The following is a 16,137-nucleotide window of genomic DNA, read 5'->3' as shown; positions in this document are numbered from 1 at the left end:
GACGGCTGGGTATGCGAGGCTGCACACTATGTTTTTTATGCTCCCGTAGCACGTTCAGCCGCACGCTGCAGCACCTGATCTGCCGCTGGAGTGAATGTGAGGCGCTGCCGGCCAGCGGTCAACCAGGCAAAAAAATGATCAGCGCCAATAAAAATTCAGGTGATCATAAACTGTATACGGAATATATAAGTGAGCTGTAATATATGTGGGAAACGATTAATTTATCATTATAACACCCGATATTCTCATCTGTGATGACAATCAGTGTGCCCTTACCTACTTTCTGGATATGGCGCATCTCCGGAGCTGCAGCTTCTCCTAAGGGTAAGTACGCTATTTTTTCATGTAGGGTAAATAATGCATTAAAGTACTTTGATGTGCTTTGCTTAACTGGGACTGAATGGGACAGTATGCTCTTTCTTTCATCAATATAGTAATGCAAAACCCTATGACCGGGATAGTTCCCCTTTAACGATGAAAGAGTGACCTACAATTTACTTACCTTGTGTTTGTACAAGTTTTGCGGAAATGTATTTAAAATATAATAACTCTTGTAGCATTCAAAAAATGTACTTTCTACAGGAATTGACAGTTTTCATGTAGCTGTTAGCGCATAAGTGAGAACTGTTTGTGCTTTAGGAAAAGTTCATCTAATTATGAATTCAGAAGCAGCTGGTGTTGTGTTACAGTTGTGTCAGACTCTATGGTGTAATCCTGTTAAAACTAGTCGTCTGTTAGAACTTTAAGATCCCAGAATAAAGAAAACTTTTCAACTAAATCTGTAAAAAATGTAGTTATCCATTAAATAGTACATGAATGAAAGACACTTGGTGAAGAACCCAGCCTACTATGTACCAGTGTGTAATATTAATATGGAAAGATTATTTTATTCAGTTATGAATCGGGATTTATGGGTCCTGTTTGTCCTGTGTCATGGATTTGCTCCTATCTTAAGACAAAAAGGAGGACTTAAAAAAAAGAGAAATACGACATTCACAGGCGAAGCTACTAAAACCTCGCAAAAATACTAATTCTGTGTCTATTCTATGTCCATCTGAGGAAGAGACCTACATCTTTTTAAGGAGTGGTATTCGAGCCATTTGACAAATCAATGCATAGAATCTTCATGATGGGCTATTAAAGGGTTAACATTTAATTAGTCTCAGGGTCATGGAGATTGTCCTATTGGACAGCCAGGATTCCCGGTGCACCACCGCTCCATGGGCCAATTTGGGAGAACTCCCAATAGCAATCCGATATCTATTACGCAATGTATGCCTTAAAACGCAGTGCTCTAGGAAATGACATCATATTCCAGCACTGGGCATTGGCTTCGGAGGTAAGTGGTGGAGGGTGGCGGGGGCACTGGCCCGAGTCAGACCTAGGGAGGCACCATGCCAATGATTATCACTGATTATACAGCGTCAGCTAAGCCCGCTTCAACATAATCCCAAATATGTAAGAAAATACAATTTATGTAAATAAAGCTATTTTTAAAATGTAGAACATATTTAAAAATGAAAAGGAAATTACAATTTTCATTTTAATCAGGAATATTTAGCTGCTATGGCTTCTTCTCAAAAACTAATCAAAAAACTTCAGCCGCATTACTGGCATTTATTTTGGATCGAGTGGATAGCTGATGAATGGAGTCCTTGATTAGGAGGACACTTGATGGTTGACTCGCAGTAAATCAAACACTGCACTTCCATGATTTTCTTTCTGGAATCAGCGCAATAACTAAAGGTTTTAGGTCCCAGCCTGAGAATCACTGATTTACCCTTTTATATGTACATTTACCCAGGAAATACATTCATGGTAAAGCCCTGTTTGACTACAGACAATACTTATACAGATCCTGAACAGGCAGTTTACTGTCACCGACAGCCCGCTAAAAAAGAATGCATAATAATATGCTCTGTGAGTACTTAAAGAAAGCACTTACCTGTGGAAGAAACTGCAGCTCTGCAGCTGCCCTTCTCCTCCAAGGGCTGGCGATTCTTGCCACCCATTGGCTGCTTGAAGCAACCAGTTAACAACGGGAAAACGTTGCCATATAAATCAATGAGAGTGCTTTCTGTGCATGCTCATGGGGGGGGTCTGAATTCCGAGGCAACTCTGGGCAAGTATATCATATGCAAGCTAGGGGTAGGGAAAGGGGCAACTATATATTGCAAAGGGGACACCATGAAAATGTAAAGGGACCAAGCAGCTATCGTATACATTAAAGTGCATGCGAAGGCTAGTGGCGCTTCAGATAGTAGGCTTTAGCACACAACACTCTCCATCCAGACCCTCTGTGTCTCTTAGTTTTACTATGTGTTTTTTATATGTGACCTCGCTGTAAAAGGCTGTAAAGTCTGCTATTGATTTATAAATAAAAGATAATAGTTTAAAACATCTTTTTATTTACTGTATGGAGTAGACATTTAATGAAGTGTTAGAGTAAAGCTGCAGAGTCTGCAGTAACTGATCGAAAGTAAAAAAAAAAACAAAAAAACATTAAAGCAGCACTAAAGAAAAAAGGATAAAGAAGAAAACAGGTGTGACGGGAGTCTTTGGCAACCAAAAAGAGAGCTATTTTGTTGCAGTTTTCTCTTTCTGTTGTAAATATTGCCAACACAATTGCAACATTATTGCAATGCATCCAACAAGAACTGATTGCAGAATGCAGACACTTTTAACCACTTCAGTGCCAGGGCATTGGTTTTAACGTTTTTGGACGAATTTGGAGAAATATCATACATTAGGCAGCAACCAGAAATGTATATTTTTTTAAATTAATGTTAACTCTTTCCTCAACTCTGACCACCATTAAAAAATAATCTAATAAGATAGATTTGAGTGCGTTGACATGGAAGCTCACTTTTCACGGCACTTGAAAAAGATGCCGTAACCTGATCTATTTCAACGCGGTGACTCTTTACGACTCATTTCTCCCGCGTCCTGGGACCAATGTGTCGTTGATGAGGATACAGATGGATTATCTACATAGTATGTAATGACTATTTTAAATAGAACACGTTATACATATAGTTTTACTTAATGTATACACATAGTTTTATTTAGATTGCAAGCTCTTGAGCGGGGCCCTCAAAAGCCCACCATTCCTGCCAGAAGCCTTGTGTAAAAGTACCGTAAGGCTAGATGGCCGCTTAAGGGCCGGGTTCTCCACTCCTGATGTATCTGTATGTGTTAATGTATATTTGTTATGTATGTGTTAACTTCCCCTTTTAAATTGTTTACAGCTGCATTATTTGTTTGCACTTAATAACTAAAAGATAATAATAATAATGATGATGATGATAATAATAAAAACAAACCTTCTGTTTTCTTTATACCCCAGTTGTCCTCTTTGGGGGAAGAATGCTTGGTGTTTGCTTGTTCTAACATTCATTCTCTCAAACTACAGGATGGGAAAAATCAATGATCTCCCCAACCGACGGTGGCATGGCTACTTGTAACAGAGAAAATCGGGACTGTTGGGAGGTATGGTGCAGTTAAACACAGTGATAAACTCATACCACCAAATATTCCGAGCTCCTAGTTAAAAAGAGACATCAGGCGTGGAATAAGGCACAGAGGGATTTGGGTCCCAAAGGACAATTTGGACCATAATGTACAGAACTATAGTTCCTGATCCGAGCTGCTGTGTTTATCTCTACCCAACGTGACTCAGCTATAAAAGTACATATTCATGCTAGTGACATCATCCACACGGACCACTGACATCACCGATCTCCGTTTCAAAGGTCTCTGTGAAACTTGCTTCTGGAAGAGATCTAAGTGCTAGAGACAACGGGAGTATTTTACTAATACGCTTAATAAAAGAGGGCCTTATAATTCCACGCGAACGGCGATATACGTCTTGAGTACCCATAGAACCGTACAGTTATTCACACACAAATCATCCGGGCCGAACGTAGTGGAGGTATAGATAACTTGTCTCTTGTGCCTAGAGCTCGGCGTCTTCTCCCTTCTGAGTTACGAGTGACATAATCACGTGACATTCAGATCAATCGCTCCCTGCTCTTCCTGCTGCCGAGGACCCAATCATTTTTTTAGGTGTTTCTAATATTGCCTGAAGAGAATATAGTAAAGGAAAAACTAAAATATGTCCGATAACATTTCCAGGGACGGTTTTATAGTTAGATGCAACTGAAATATATTATAATATATCACTATTTTTGAAGCTGTTTAATAATGGGATATTATCTTTGTCAGGCAGCTATTAGGTAGCCCAACGTACGCGGAAGCCTGCTCGGTTGCTTGTTGTGACGGGAGAAGCCGGAGCAGGAAGAGTCTGACAGGAGAGGGTCGGAGCCACCTTGACAGATAGATTTTCCGTGTGTCCGTCTGTCTCCCGTATCTCCCCGTCATGCCGCTCTTCGGCTCCAACCCGTTTGATCAGGATGTGGGTGAGTGTCACTAGGCCTCGGTAACGGGATGGGGATGTTGGTCAGGGTGTGGGAGGAAGCTGGCTGTATTAACGTGACTCTTAACGCTATGGCTCTGTATTAGGAAAGTGACATGTCAGTTACATAGAGAAGAGTATTTGTATTAACACATACATAATACATACATAAATACACATACACTGCCGTTCAAAAGTTTGGGGTCACTCAGCTGTTTTTATGGAAAACATTTGTAGCTGTAACATAATTCCAAAAGGGTTTCCTAACAATCAGTTAGCCTTTTAAACTTAAACTTGGATCAGCGAATACAACGTGCCATTGGAACACAGGAGTGATGGGAGTGACAAAGAGCCATTGGAACACAAGAGTGATGGGAGTGATAAAGAGCCATTGGAACACAGGAGTGATGGGAGTGATAAAGGGCCATTGGAACACAAGAGTGATGGGAGTGATAAAGGGCCATTGGAACACAGGAGTGATGGGAGTGATAAAGGGTCTTTGTACGTAAATACGCCTATGAGGATATTCCATTAAAAATCAGCCGTTTCCAGCTGCAATATTCATTTACAATATTAACCCCGCGCTGGATTTCTGACCCATTTCATGTTATTTTAATTGACCACAAACTCTTGAACAGTAGTGTGTGTGTGTGTATGTGCATATATATACATATACACATACATACGCGCACAAAAGAGTCCATGAAGGCTGCAGAGCTGTGTCTGTTCGATCGGTGCTGTACCTTGTAAAACAGGATAGGGTGGTTGGGCCACCGGGGGTTTATAGGTAATGCTTTGTGTTCAAAAGTCACCAAAATCAGGACATAACCAGAAGCGAACAGAGACTTTGTGACTGCGTCCACGGATGCGTTGACCAGCAGAATACTGATAAGGAAGTCGTAATTCTGAACTGAGATACGTACGTTGCTTGGGACTTTGTTGGGTCGCTTGCTGGCTGTGAGGTTTCAGAGATGGAGTGAAACCCAATAACACCATATGATGTGTTTTTATTAGACCTGAAACAACGAATCGATAAAATCGATAATAATCGATAACGGGAATCGTTGTCGACGATTTCCGTTATCGATTAATCGAGTGATCGATTCGTCGTTGGAGCGCTCGGCTCCTTTCACTTACCTCCGCCGGCGTTCCCCCGTTTCTGCTGCAGAGCTCTGTAGTGTTCGTCTGCTTGAAGTTACGTAATGACGGATGTGACGCGCGTGAACGATGAAGATTTGAATAAAGTTTTGCGGTTGAAGGTTGTAAGTGGAAGGATTCGGTAGCGGAGGTACGTATGGAGAGAGAGAGAGAGAGAGAGAGAGAGAGAGAGAGAGAGAGAGAGAGAGAGAGAGAGAGAGAGAGAGAGAGAGAGAGAGAGAGAGAGAGAGAGAGAGAGAGAGAGAGAGAGAGAGAGAGAGAGAGAGAGAGAGAGAGAGAGAGAGAGAGAGAGAGAGAGAGAGAGAGAGAGAGAGAGAGAGAGAGAGAGAGAGAGAGAGAGAGAGAGAGAGAGAGAGAGAGAGAGAGAGTCCTCTATGTAAAGCTGCAGGACAAAATGTTAGTGTATTGGCACAGCGGAAAGCCGGGTCACGCGGGATTGTTGATCGTCCGCACGCACTTTCATTACTCCGTTGTGGCCCATGAATCAGGAGTCAAACTCGAGGGCCAAAACTTGACCAGGATTTAGGTTTGAACGCAAGTGATTTAACCAGTTCCAGCCATTTCGATTAAGTTGCTCATGCTGGGACACCCAGAACATCTGGCATGGGAATGGCGCTCAGGGCTAGGAGTCTGACAACAGCGTGTAATGCTTCGCCCAAGTTACACACCAGTGAAATTCTCTGGTTTCCGATTCGGCCCCTGTGCGAGTAGAAGTTGCTGACAGTCCAAGTAAATGCCCGGGATTAAGCTTAGTCGTCTGTCTGTTCCTGGCAAATTTGTGATTGTTGGCAGCTATGGATTTTTCACAATCACAGCGTACTGTCTATGAAGGTCTCTGAATGTTTAAATGTTTTACAGCGTGGGATAAAGAGCACTTTCGTTAAAAGTGGATTAACTGTCAGGGGCATTTAATTAGCTCTAGTGATTGCAACAGCCATCTGAATCAGAATTATTCTTTATGCGTAATCCCAGGTGTGTGTTAAAGATTCGATAAAGTTATAATGGTTTGAATATTTTCCGTACAGATTTACAATGCACGTAAATCTTATTTGACTGCAGGACATGCGATTAATAGATCTATGACGGGTCTCTGTATAAAAACAGATAACGTATAAGCAGACATGTAAATGCTCTGCGGAGACAAAACCGTGAAATGAAATCAAGTTGCGGGTTTTGGCTGATGAGTACAAGAGAGGAATATTATGGCAACAAAAGTTATGCTAACAATAAATAATGTCTCATGTGCTCCCCCCCTATCGCCCTTTTGTTTCATAATATGATACATTTGTATAGATTGTTGAAAAGGTTGGCATCAGTTAGGAACATCTTTGTTTTTGAAATAAAAAGCTAATTTTATCCATTAGAATAACGTGAAATGGATCAGAAATCCAGCACAGATGGTATTAATGTTGTAAATGGCTGATTTTTAATGCAATCTCTTTATAGATGTACAGAGCTCTTTATCACTTTTATCACTCCCATCACTCCTGGGTTCCAATGGCCCTTTATCACTCCCATCACTCCTGTGTTCCAATGCCCCTTTATCACTCCCATCACTCCTGGGTTCCAATGGCCCTTTATCACTCCCATCACTCCTGGGTTCCAATGGCCCTTTATCACTCCCATCACTCCTGTGTTCCAATGGCCCTTTACCACTCCCATCACTCCCTGTGTTCCAATGGCACGTTGTTTTCGCTGATCCAAGTTTAAGTGTAAAAGGCTAATTGATCGTTAGAAAACCATTTAGCAATTATGTTACAGCCAGAAATGTCCCTGTTTCGCTAGTATATATATTAATGGGAAAGGCATTATGTTTGTATGGTAATTACACCCTGGAACTAGGCTATGATATTAGCAGCTACAGCTCAAACATGTTGACCGGCCTGTGAGACTAGAAGCCAATGTTGGTTGGTACGGAGGAACCACACATTGGCACCGAGTGACTGCGTTGGCCGGTATGCTTTACGCGTAGCACGAGAGTTACGTGGCTTCTACCAGCTGTCCTCATCCAAAGTAACGCTGTCAGAAGATTAAGGTTCAAGTCTTTATATCTGGGGAGATGGGAAGACTAGATGGGGCGATCTGTCAAATTCCACGTGTTTATGCCCCATTTTCAAGGATCAATTAACTGGTCTTTGAAGCAGACAACCTTCATATGCGATGTTTCAATATGTTATCTAGGTGGTCTCCCTCTGCTCTTATATGAGGGGTTTATCAGACCTTTCCACATAGATATTCCTTAGCTAGTTTGTAGGAATTTGGGTCCCAGGCATAGAAATTGTAGTTGGAGGTTCAGTCAGCAGATAAAATATTGCATATCTCCCAATAAAACAGCACTACACAACCACAGGTGGCAAACCTTAGGAGAAAGGTAGCCACGGCTCCTAATACTTCACATCTAACACCATGTGTGATTATGATAATCAGAATCATGGAGGAGATTTAGAATGACTTGCTTGGTTCCAGTTAATCAGGACTTGTGTGAACTGGCATATTTTCAGAGCTTTCATTATAAAAGATAAAGTCACATCATGTGACCGCGGACAAGTTTGTTAGCTGGCCGTTAGATAAGGGCAAAGTCTTGTTCTCTCCTCGCCATTAAAGAAGAAGCATTTATGGTCCTGGGGGGCAGATATTATTTCGGTTAGGCCCTCTTCCTTTTCTGCCACCCACTGGGGCTTACGCTGTTGAACCAAAAAAAGTTCCATTGGAAAAGTTCTTTTATTGAAGGCTTTTTGGGGATTATTCGCTCAAACAGGATTTTGTAGAAGAGTTTCAGTTAGACAATACATGGGTGCAAAAGGTTTAATCACAAAAGAACGCAGAAAGCTAAGGAGATTTCTTATGCTCTATGGCACAACCTATCTGTAGCTGCTTCCAGGTCACATGGCAATTACGTGTTCCCTGCAAAAATTACAAACAAGGCAGAATGTATCATGTGTAACTTCTCGGAGAGGTTTTAAGGGTTAAGATGCTACTTTAGTTATGGTTTATGTCTAATATTTTTACGTAAAACACTTATTCAAAGGAATAGCTGAGTGAAAGCTAAATAGCATTTGTTATGTTTTGGGTGATTTTCCACGAGCTCCAGTAACTACACAATACCCACCAAAAAAATGTCCGACTCTCTGTTCTAGTGTCAGTGAAAGACACGATGTTTGGAATCATGATTCCAAACCTTGACATACACAGCACTCTCCTATTGCTTTTGCTCCTTCCGATTGGGATAAGCAGTGGGGCGAGTTACCCCAGCTCTGGGGCCGAGTTACCCCAGTTCCATGGCGTCCGCACACTAGACTGATAAGCACGCCAGCGAGTGACCCAAAGGGAGGTTAGCAGGATAGCAGTTTTTTTCAACTCGTTTTATTCGTTATGAAGGAACAAACCTGGCCAGTTTTCATAAAAGGGATGCATCTGGACTTATTTTTTGCACGTTAATTAAGTGACCGTTGCTTCCATATCATGATTTGCTTTGGATGTTTCTAAATAAATGTCAATTCTTTATTATTATTATTGATTTATATATTTTTTTTTAGAAAAAGCCACCAATGAATATAACACCAGTGAAGACTGGGGTCTCATTATGGACATCTGTGATAAAATTGTAAATACGCCAAATGGGTAAGAAGATGTGATATTTCTAGCTATGGAAATGCTTCATGTATCATTATTCAGTTGTTGCTTATAACTTCAGTCTCCATCGGATTTGTTAATCTAGCGTCTGTGTGAATGCGTGTACGCAACGACAGTGTTCCTGCAGGGATGTGAGCAGAAGCCGCTAGTATACTGCTCATTTAATCGAATACAGAGTTTTAACGCCTTTTCTAACTTCCAGTGTAAATTCAGCCTCTCTCTCTTTCTTTCTTTTAGTGCAAAAGATGGCCTTAAAGCCATAATGAAAAGAGTGAACCACAAGGTGCCACACGTGGCTTTACAAGCTTTGACTGTGAGTAGCGTGTACCTTGTATTGATTTTGACGAGTCTGCTATCGGCTGTTATGTTTAATGATCGCCTTGTCGTCATATTAAATATTCATCAGCGAATTGACTCGTTGTCTTGTGTCCTTAGCTCTTAGGGGCCTGCGTGTCAAACTGCGGGAAGATCTTTCATTTAGAAATATGTTCAAGAGATTTCGCCAGTGAAGTGCGCGTTGTCATTAGTAAGGTATGTCGACATTACCAACATCAGATATTTTGTTGTTGTTATAACCTCTTTATTAACTTTTGTTGTGAGAGCTGAAATTTTTACAATCTCCCAACATCATTTACCAAAAAGTTTTCAATCTGGACATTCAATCCATTCGTCGTCATATTGAGGTTTGTGGGATTTTTACAGCTGCCGACTGATGAGAAAAGTATTGGGTTTGTACCTCTAGTTATTCCGAAAGGGGTAAACTAATGCAATTTAAATCTAATGATGGAACTGCTTTCGCTGATGGGATCGTGTGCATCTTCTAGCAGAACTGGTAGTTGGAATCTTACTTGCACCTTTCAACAAATACGGTAGTTATCGCACTATATGCTGCCCGAAGCAGCAGCTCTGACTGCTTTATCAATAACCTTGGTGTGACACAAAAGAAAAGAAAGCTTAACCCTATGCAGCCAACACCAACCAATGTTGAATCTTTGGTCACATAGCAGGAATCACAGGTAAATGTCTGCTCTTTTAGTTTGTAGTGTGGACAGATTCTGCCACTTTACGTTGCGTACACAACGCGCTCATTGGTGGAAACAGTACAGGTGTGTAGTTGTTCAGTGCCATCACAGATCTGTCATCCTACATCTGCAGATTTTCCCAAGGAGGTATCACAGAGGGGCTTTGGTTTTGTAGGGAGGGTTGAATTTGGTTCTGCACCTGTGCACAGCCAGCGCCACCTTCCCACCTGGTGTGCCCCTGCCCCATGGGTAAGGTTATGGTCTGATAGGCTTTCTTGTTAAAGTGTTATCTTGCTAAAAGCAGTAATAATTCTGCAGGCGCATCCAAAGGTTTGCGAGAAGCTGAAAGCTTTGATGGTTGAATGGTCGGAAGAATTTCAAAAGGATCCTCAGTTTAGTCTAATATCTGCAACAATCAAATCTCTGAAGGAAGAAGGCGTATCGTTTCCAACATCAACCTCTCAGGTACGAACAGATATAATATACAATAACCATTGACTCACGGCTGAGCGACGTTCACTAATAATAGGTTTTATTAAGGTGCGGTAACCGCTTTGCTTATTGCTATTTAACTCCCTTGTTCGCCATTTAATGGGAATTTATCTGCTCGGATGTAACCTTTAATTCACAGAGCGCATCCAGTACTCCTAAAAACGGGACATTATCTACAAAGAACAAAGAGGATGAAGAAATTGCTAAAGGTATGTTTATTCTTGGTGAATGAAGGGATCAAAAATAATTTGTATTTATTTATTGTAGCCGGGAAAGGAATACATGGAGAGAATATTATGGGAGTTGTAAAGTTATAGTACTTAGCGGTAAAGTGAAATAATCACAGCATCGTTCTCTTTGTCGCTGGTGATTGTTACTTTTCCTCTGCACCAGAATTGGTCTTTATTCATAACTTTTTACTTGAAAAGTGCATCTATTACCGTATAGGCTGTTATGTGCTTTTGTAGATGCCGGTTGCGACAAGGTTTTCAGAAATAGAATTATTTCAGAATATGGCTTTTTCCGTCACAGACCATGTTCCAGTTAGAGCTACTGCAAACTTTGGGCTCTGTTCCAGTTTGTCGTTCGTATGTGTAAACTCCTGTCGCAGCCTTTCAAAATCTTGGTGTTAGATATAGATATAGTAAATATATTTGGGAAAGGGCCGCATAGATGTTTATGCCACAAATGCAATCCATTGTGCTTTTGTTTTTCCTATTGACAAACATTGTCATCTAACTGCACTTCATTTCCTTGACGCTACGACTGAAATTGTGCATGTTAAGTATGTTTAAATGATTTGCTACCGATAACAGATATTTTTGCTTCCAAACAGCCATTGAGTTATCATTACAAGAGCAGAAGCCAGCAGAGACGAAGCCGTTATGCCCATCCGTGGACCCCCAACCTGACAGTCAGAAGACGCCAAGGAAAGTCCGCGCGCTCTACGACTTTGAAGCTGTCGAGGACAACGAACTCACCTTTAAAAGTGGCGAAATTATCTTTGTTTTGGATGACAGGTATGTGATTTATTTCAAATAAGGATACTTTCCTTTTTGTCTTCTGTTAGTACATAATTAGAGTTTGTGCATTTATAATAAAAATATTTCTATACTGCTGTGTAAATATGCCGTGTGTATTAAATGAAACATGTATAATAAATAACTCTTCCAACATATATATATATATACATATATATATACACATATACATAGATTTCTTGTGATTTTCTTAACAGTGACGCCAACTGGTGGAAAGGGGAAAACCATCGAGGTGTAGGACTATTTCCATCTAATTTTGTGTCTTCTGCCTTAAATGTGGAACCTGAAGTAGGTACGTAAAATCCCAGTGCTTCAGCATGTAAGCTTTTTGGGTATGAACTAGGGTGCTTCCAGTTAGTATTCCAAACAGCATAGGCCCGTGTCAGATCAGAGATGCCCTTCCCGTCCGAGTGGGCCATTGTGTCCCTGCACCCCTCTTCTACATCCCTCCCGAGGATATATTATATATATATAGTTTTTATTATATGTAATTTAGGATTGAGGGGATTATTTCCTTTTTGATCATCTGTATATGTTTCATTTTAAGTGTAACTGTTAGTTGTTGATGACATTATCAATTCAGTGATAGCAGCCAGATGGCGGCAACATCTCCTGTTTTGTTTTTTCCTTCTTTGGAACCATGCATGTTAATTGATGTCTGGTTAATGGTTATAATTATTTTAAAAAGACAGTACGTACCACATTTGTTGAGATCTCTGTTTCTCGTTAAAGCCTTGTAGTCCTGTACAATCCTCTTCTCCCACAACAACTGGCAACGCACTAGCTCACTGCTCCAAATATTCTCTGTTCTTTATTCTGTGCGGTGACATTCCCAATGAATTTCCAATATTGGGCTTGTGGCTGAAACCGACTCATTTAACAGTTAAAAGTCTCCGTTTAATATTGCGAAGTAAATTCATTTTTTTTTGCAGGAGATATACAGTAGGGTTCATCATTTTATTCATTTTTTGTTAAGCATTTGATTGCCTGTAAAAAAACAAAAAAATCCCTCCTGGTGGAAGTATTTTTGTGAACGTATGAGCGATTCATTGAAATATATTAGGGCTAAAAGGCTGAACCCTTACTAAGGATTTCTTTCCTTATTGAACACATTCATTTCATTTAATGTTCTGTACCTTTCCCCCACCCCTTTCAGCTGTTGAAAAAAGCGTCGTGTTTGAAGAAATACCAGAAAATACCACGAGGGCCGATCCTGAACCCGTCGTCATTGATGAGGTACGTAATGCACGCATGTTTTACTTTTGAGTGGATGCGCGAAGACGTAACAGCTTTGCACAGAAACACACATTCTTAATAATAGACCAAGTCTGGCGCCTTGTGCAGCAAACACATTGTCTCTACAGAAATGTCTTCGCTTTATTTTGGAATTGCTTGCCTGAGCTTTTGTTTTCCCCAAATGCTTTCCTAGGGTAAAATGGACCAGGCGTTGCACTTACTGCAGAGCATCGATCCCACCGACCCTAAACCGGATTCTGCCGATCTTCTGGATTTAGAAGGTACGGTAGGCAACGTTTGTACCTTTTTATTAAAGGCCATTGTTGCCAAGAGCATTGTGCCTCTGCAGTATACTGAGTGTCAAGGACTTGTATTTTTACAGCAATTCTGCTAAATATGGCGTTTTATGTCTCTCTTTTGAAAATAAGAGTCTATTATATGGGCTCTAAACAGCTGTTCAGTCCCATAAACTGCCCATGGAACAGTGACAGCTGCACAAAGTAATACACACCTGCTGGATATTTGGCACCGTGGGGTTTGATGTGGTATTAATATCTCTGCACATGAAAATATTTTTTTATTACAAGCTTGATTTGTGAGTGTGAGTATTACAAGAGTGAATTGTTTTTTTTTTTTTAACCAGCCTGAACAAATCATAAGGTGCTCGACCATTTAATAACTGTACAATATTAAAATAAATAATATAGTAAAACAACTAAAGAGAAATAAAATCTGTGAATAATCCCTATCTGAAGAGGTCATTCTTGAATTAAAAGTCAAACATTTCATAGCCAAGCAGATTATGAAGTAGATGATAAAGACAACTAAATTCTAAGGTGTAGTGGGATTATACCCAGTAAGGAGGAGAATTTACCCCTTTTCTAGTTTTAGAACTTGTTGGACAATTCCGAGATACATTTGTTTTGGGCTGGACATAATTCAATTATCTTTATGATAATCTTTACTAAAACCTCTGAGAACGGCCAGGAGGATAACTGTGCTCTGTTTAATCATTTTATGCCCTGAGCCAAGAATATTGTGAATTATGAACCTACTTTCTCGTTATATGGCTTGGAAAATGATTGTAACCTGTTCTTCTCAACCTCTGTAGATGTCTGCCAGCAAATGGGCCCAATGATTGACGACAAGCTAGAAGAGATTGACAGGTGGGTTTGAGATTGTGTGCCATCTTGGCACTTCCAGTCCGTTTCCATATTTATGTCTGGATTCCTTCATTGTTACTCTCTCCAGTTTTGTATAGCGTTGAGCTTTAATTGTGGGGATATTAATCCTTATTCATTTCTCTATAATACCTTTTATTGTCCAACCAGGAAACATTCTGAACTCTCCGAACTGAATGTGAAGGTTCTTGAGGCGTTGGAATTATACAATAAGCTAGTGAATGAAGCGCCAATGTATTCCGTGTACAGCAAACCAGCTCCTCAGACACATTACAACCCAACCATGCAGGTCCGTGCTTTCTTTAAACATTGTATTTACAATTTGAATTCCCTTTGCAGCCAATGATCAGTGGATGTCTGTAATATTCCGGGGAAAATGTTTGTCCGTGTCTGAAGCCATTTGTTATATTCTATATAATGGCTTGAAGTTCTTTATAAAAATGCTTCTGTAGGCCTGGAAAGACTTGTCTCATTAACCACATATTACAGGTAAGATCACTTGGAATCATTTAAAGCATTGGGTAGCGCCGGATCAGAGTTACAATTCAGACACCTAAAGTATCTTCATACATCCCATTTGTCCAGTATATTTTATTTGTGGTTGTTAGGCTTGTGTTCGGATTACAATACATAATACCCCTTTGTCTATTTTTTATTTTTTTTAGGGCTATCACGGCCAACCACAGAGTGGGAACTATATGGTTCAGGGAATGCCTCACGTTCATCCAGCGACTCTTCCTCAGGGGTACAACATGAACCCTGACCAGATTGGCCCTTTGAGATCCTTGCCTCCAAATATAAATTCAACTGTGACCACGCAAGCTGCTCAGACACCATATCTGAGGTATGTATGGATCAAAGCATGATTACCATGGAAAAGGGTCATAGATTCTGTGCCCCAGCATGTGCATGACGGTTTAGACCATCCAACGCAAAGGATTTGCCGGCATATACTAAAATTCAGCAAACTGCACATATTTAGTTAGTTGCTTTCTTGATCTGCAAGGGTTAAATCTAAAAATATCTTTAGTTTTTCCTGCGCTGGTATTGATTTTTTACTTTATTTCTTTATCCAGCACTGGGCATGATGCAGGCGCAAACCCTCCCTATTTAAATCAGAATTCGGGACATCAGTCGGCAGCGGGGGCCTACGGTCAAGCAATGTCGCTGTCTGCAGATATGTCGGCGTATCAGAACACTACACCAGCAGGATACACGATGGCTGCCCCTATGCACTCTGTCTCTCAGCAGCCCCCGAGTTACTATCAGCAGCCCCTGCTGTGAAACCAAACATCATAGACCCGTGTGAAGTGTTTGCTCGTATCACAGAGTAATATCCAAACCTGACACAGTGGGAACAAGAATTCCCTATAAAACTGGACCACAAATAAGTCTGAGATTCCAGCAATACTATCGGTTCCTTTCTGCCCATTTTTTTTGTTTTTGTTGGGGGGGGGTTAGATTTCCTTCTTTCTAAGTATAAGCTGCCGCTAACACTGTTAGCCTGATAATTTGTCAGCTTTTTATTGAACGGCTCCAGCTGCAAGAGGTTATAAAGTAATTAAGCGAGTATTATTTGCCAAGCGGTTGGTTATATAGATGCTTTAAAAATAGAAAAAGCTTTTACGTCGCACTTTATGCAGGTAATGTGTAGACTGTCGGTTGCCGTGATCAGTCTTTGTGCTACAGATTCCATGTAACTGCAACTTAAAAGCAGGACTCTTATCGGGTTTTTTCCCTTTACTGTCCTTGATCTGATGGTAAACTGTGTGTGCATGAGTAAGTATAATTACGTCATTGGTCCCATTGCTCACTAATACACAGGTATTCATGCTTAGTCTGGAAGTGTTGCTTTAGATTAAACCCATTCGCATTTAATGTTAAAGCTTTCTAAGGCAAGGTCATTTCAATCACGCTGAACAAAAGAATGTTCTTGTTCTAAGTTAGTTAGAATGACATTT

At 40.6% G+C, this 16,137-nt stretch overlaps 1 protein-coding gene across 1 annotated transcript; it reads left to right on the top strand.

Annotated features, from left to right (window-relative positions):
• Window positions 1–4,255: 4,255 nt before the first annotated feature.
• STAM2 (signal transducing adaptor molecule 2) lies at window positions 4,256–15,795 on the top strand. The gene is made up of 14 exons (XM_053471839.1): window positions 4,256–4,418; window positions 9,109–9,193; window positions 9,443–9,518; window positions 9,641–9,736; window positions 10,546–10,692; window positions 10,859–10,928; window positions 11,555–11,738; window positions 11,957–12,051; window positions 12,916–12,995; window positions 13,189–13,276; window positions 14,107–14,161; window positions 14,327–14,465; window positions 14,842–15,020; window positions 15,253–15,795. Exons 1-14 carry the CDS (start codon window positions 4,379–4,381, stop codon window positions 15,458–15,460), a joined length of 1,542 nt encoding a protein of 513 aa, XP_053327814.1. The 5' UTR covers window positions 4,256–4,378; the 3' UTR covers window positions 15,461–15,795.
• The last annotated feature ends 342 nt before the right edge of the window (window positions 15,796–16,137 follow it).

This window comes from Spea bombifrons, chromosome 7, assembly GCF_027358695.1.
Source record: "Spea bombifrons isolate aSpeBom1 chromosome 7, aSpeBom1.2.pri, whole genome shotgun sequence".
Taxonomy (NCBI): Eukaryota; Metazoa; Chordata; class Amphibia; order Anura; family Pelobatidae; genus Spea; species Spea bombifrons.
Note: the sequence above shows the minus strand (reverse complement) of the source record. Positions and strands in the feature narration are given on the sequence as shown.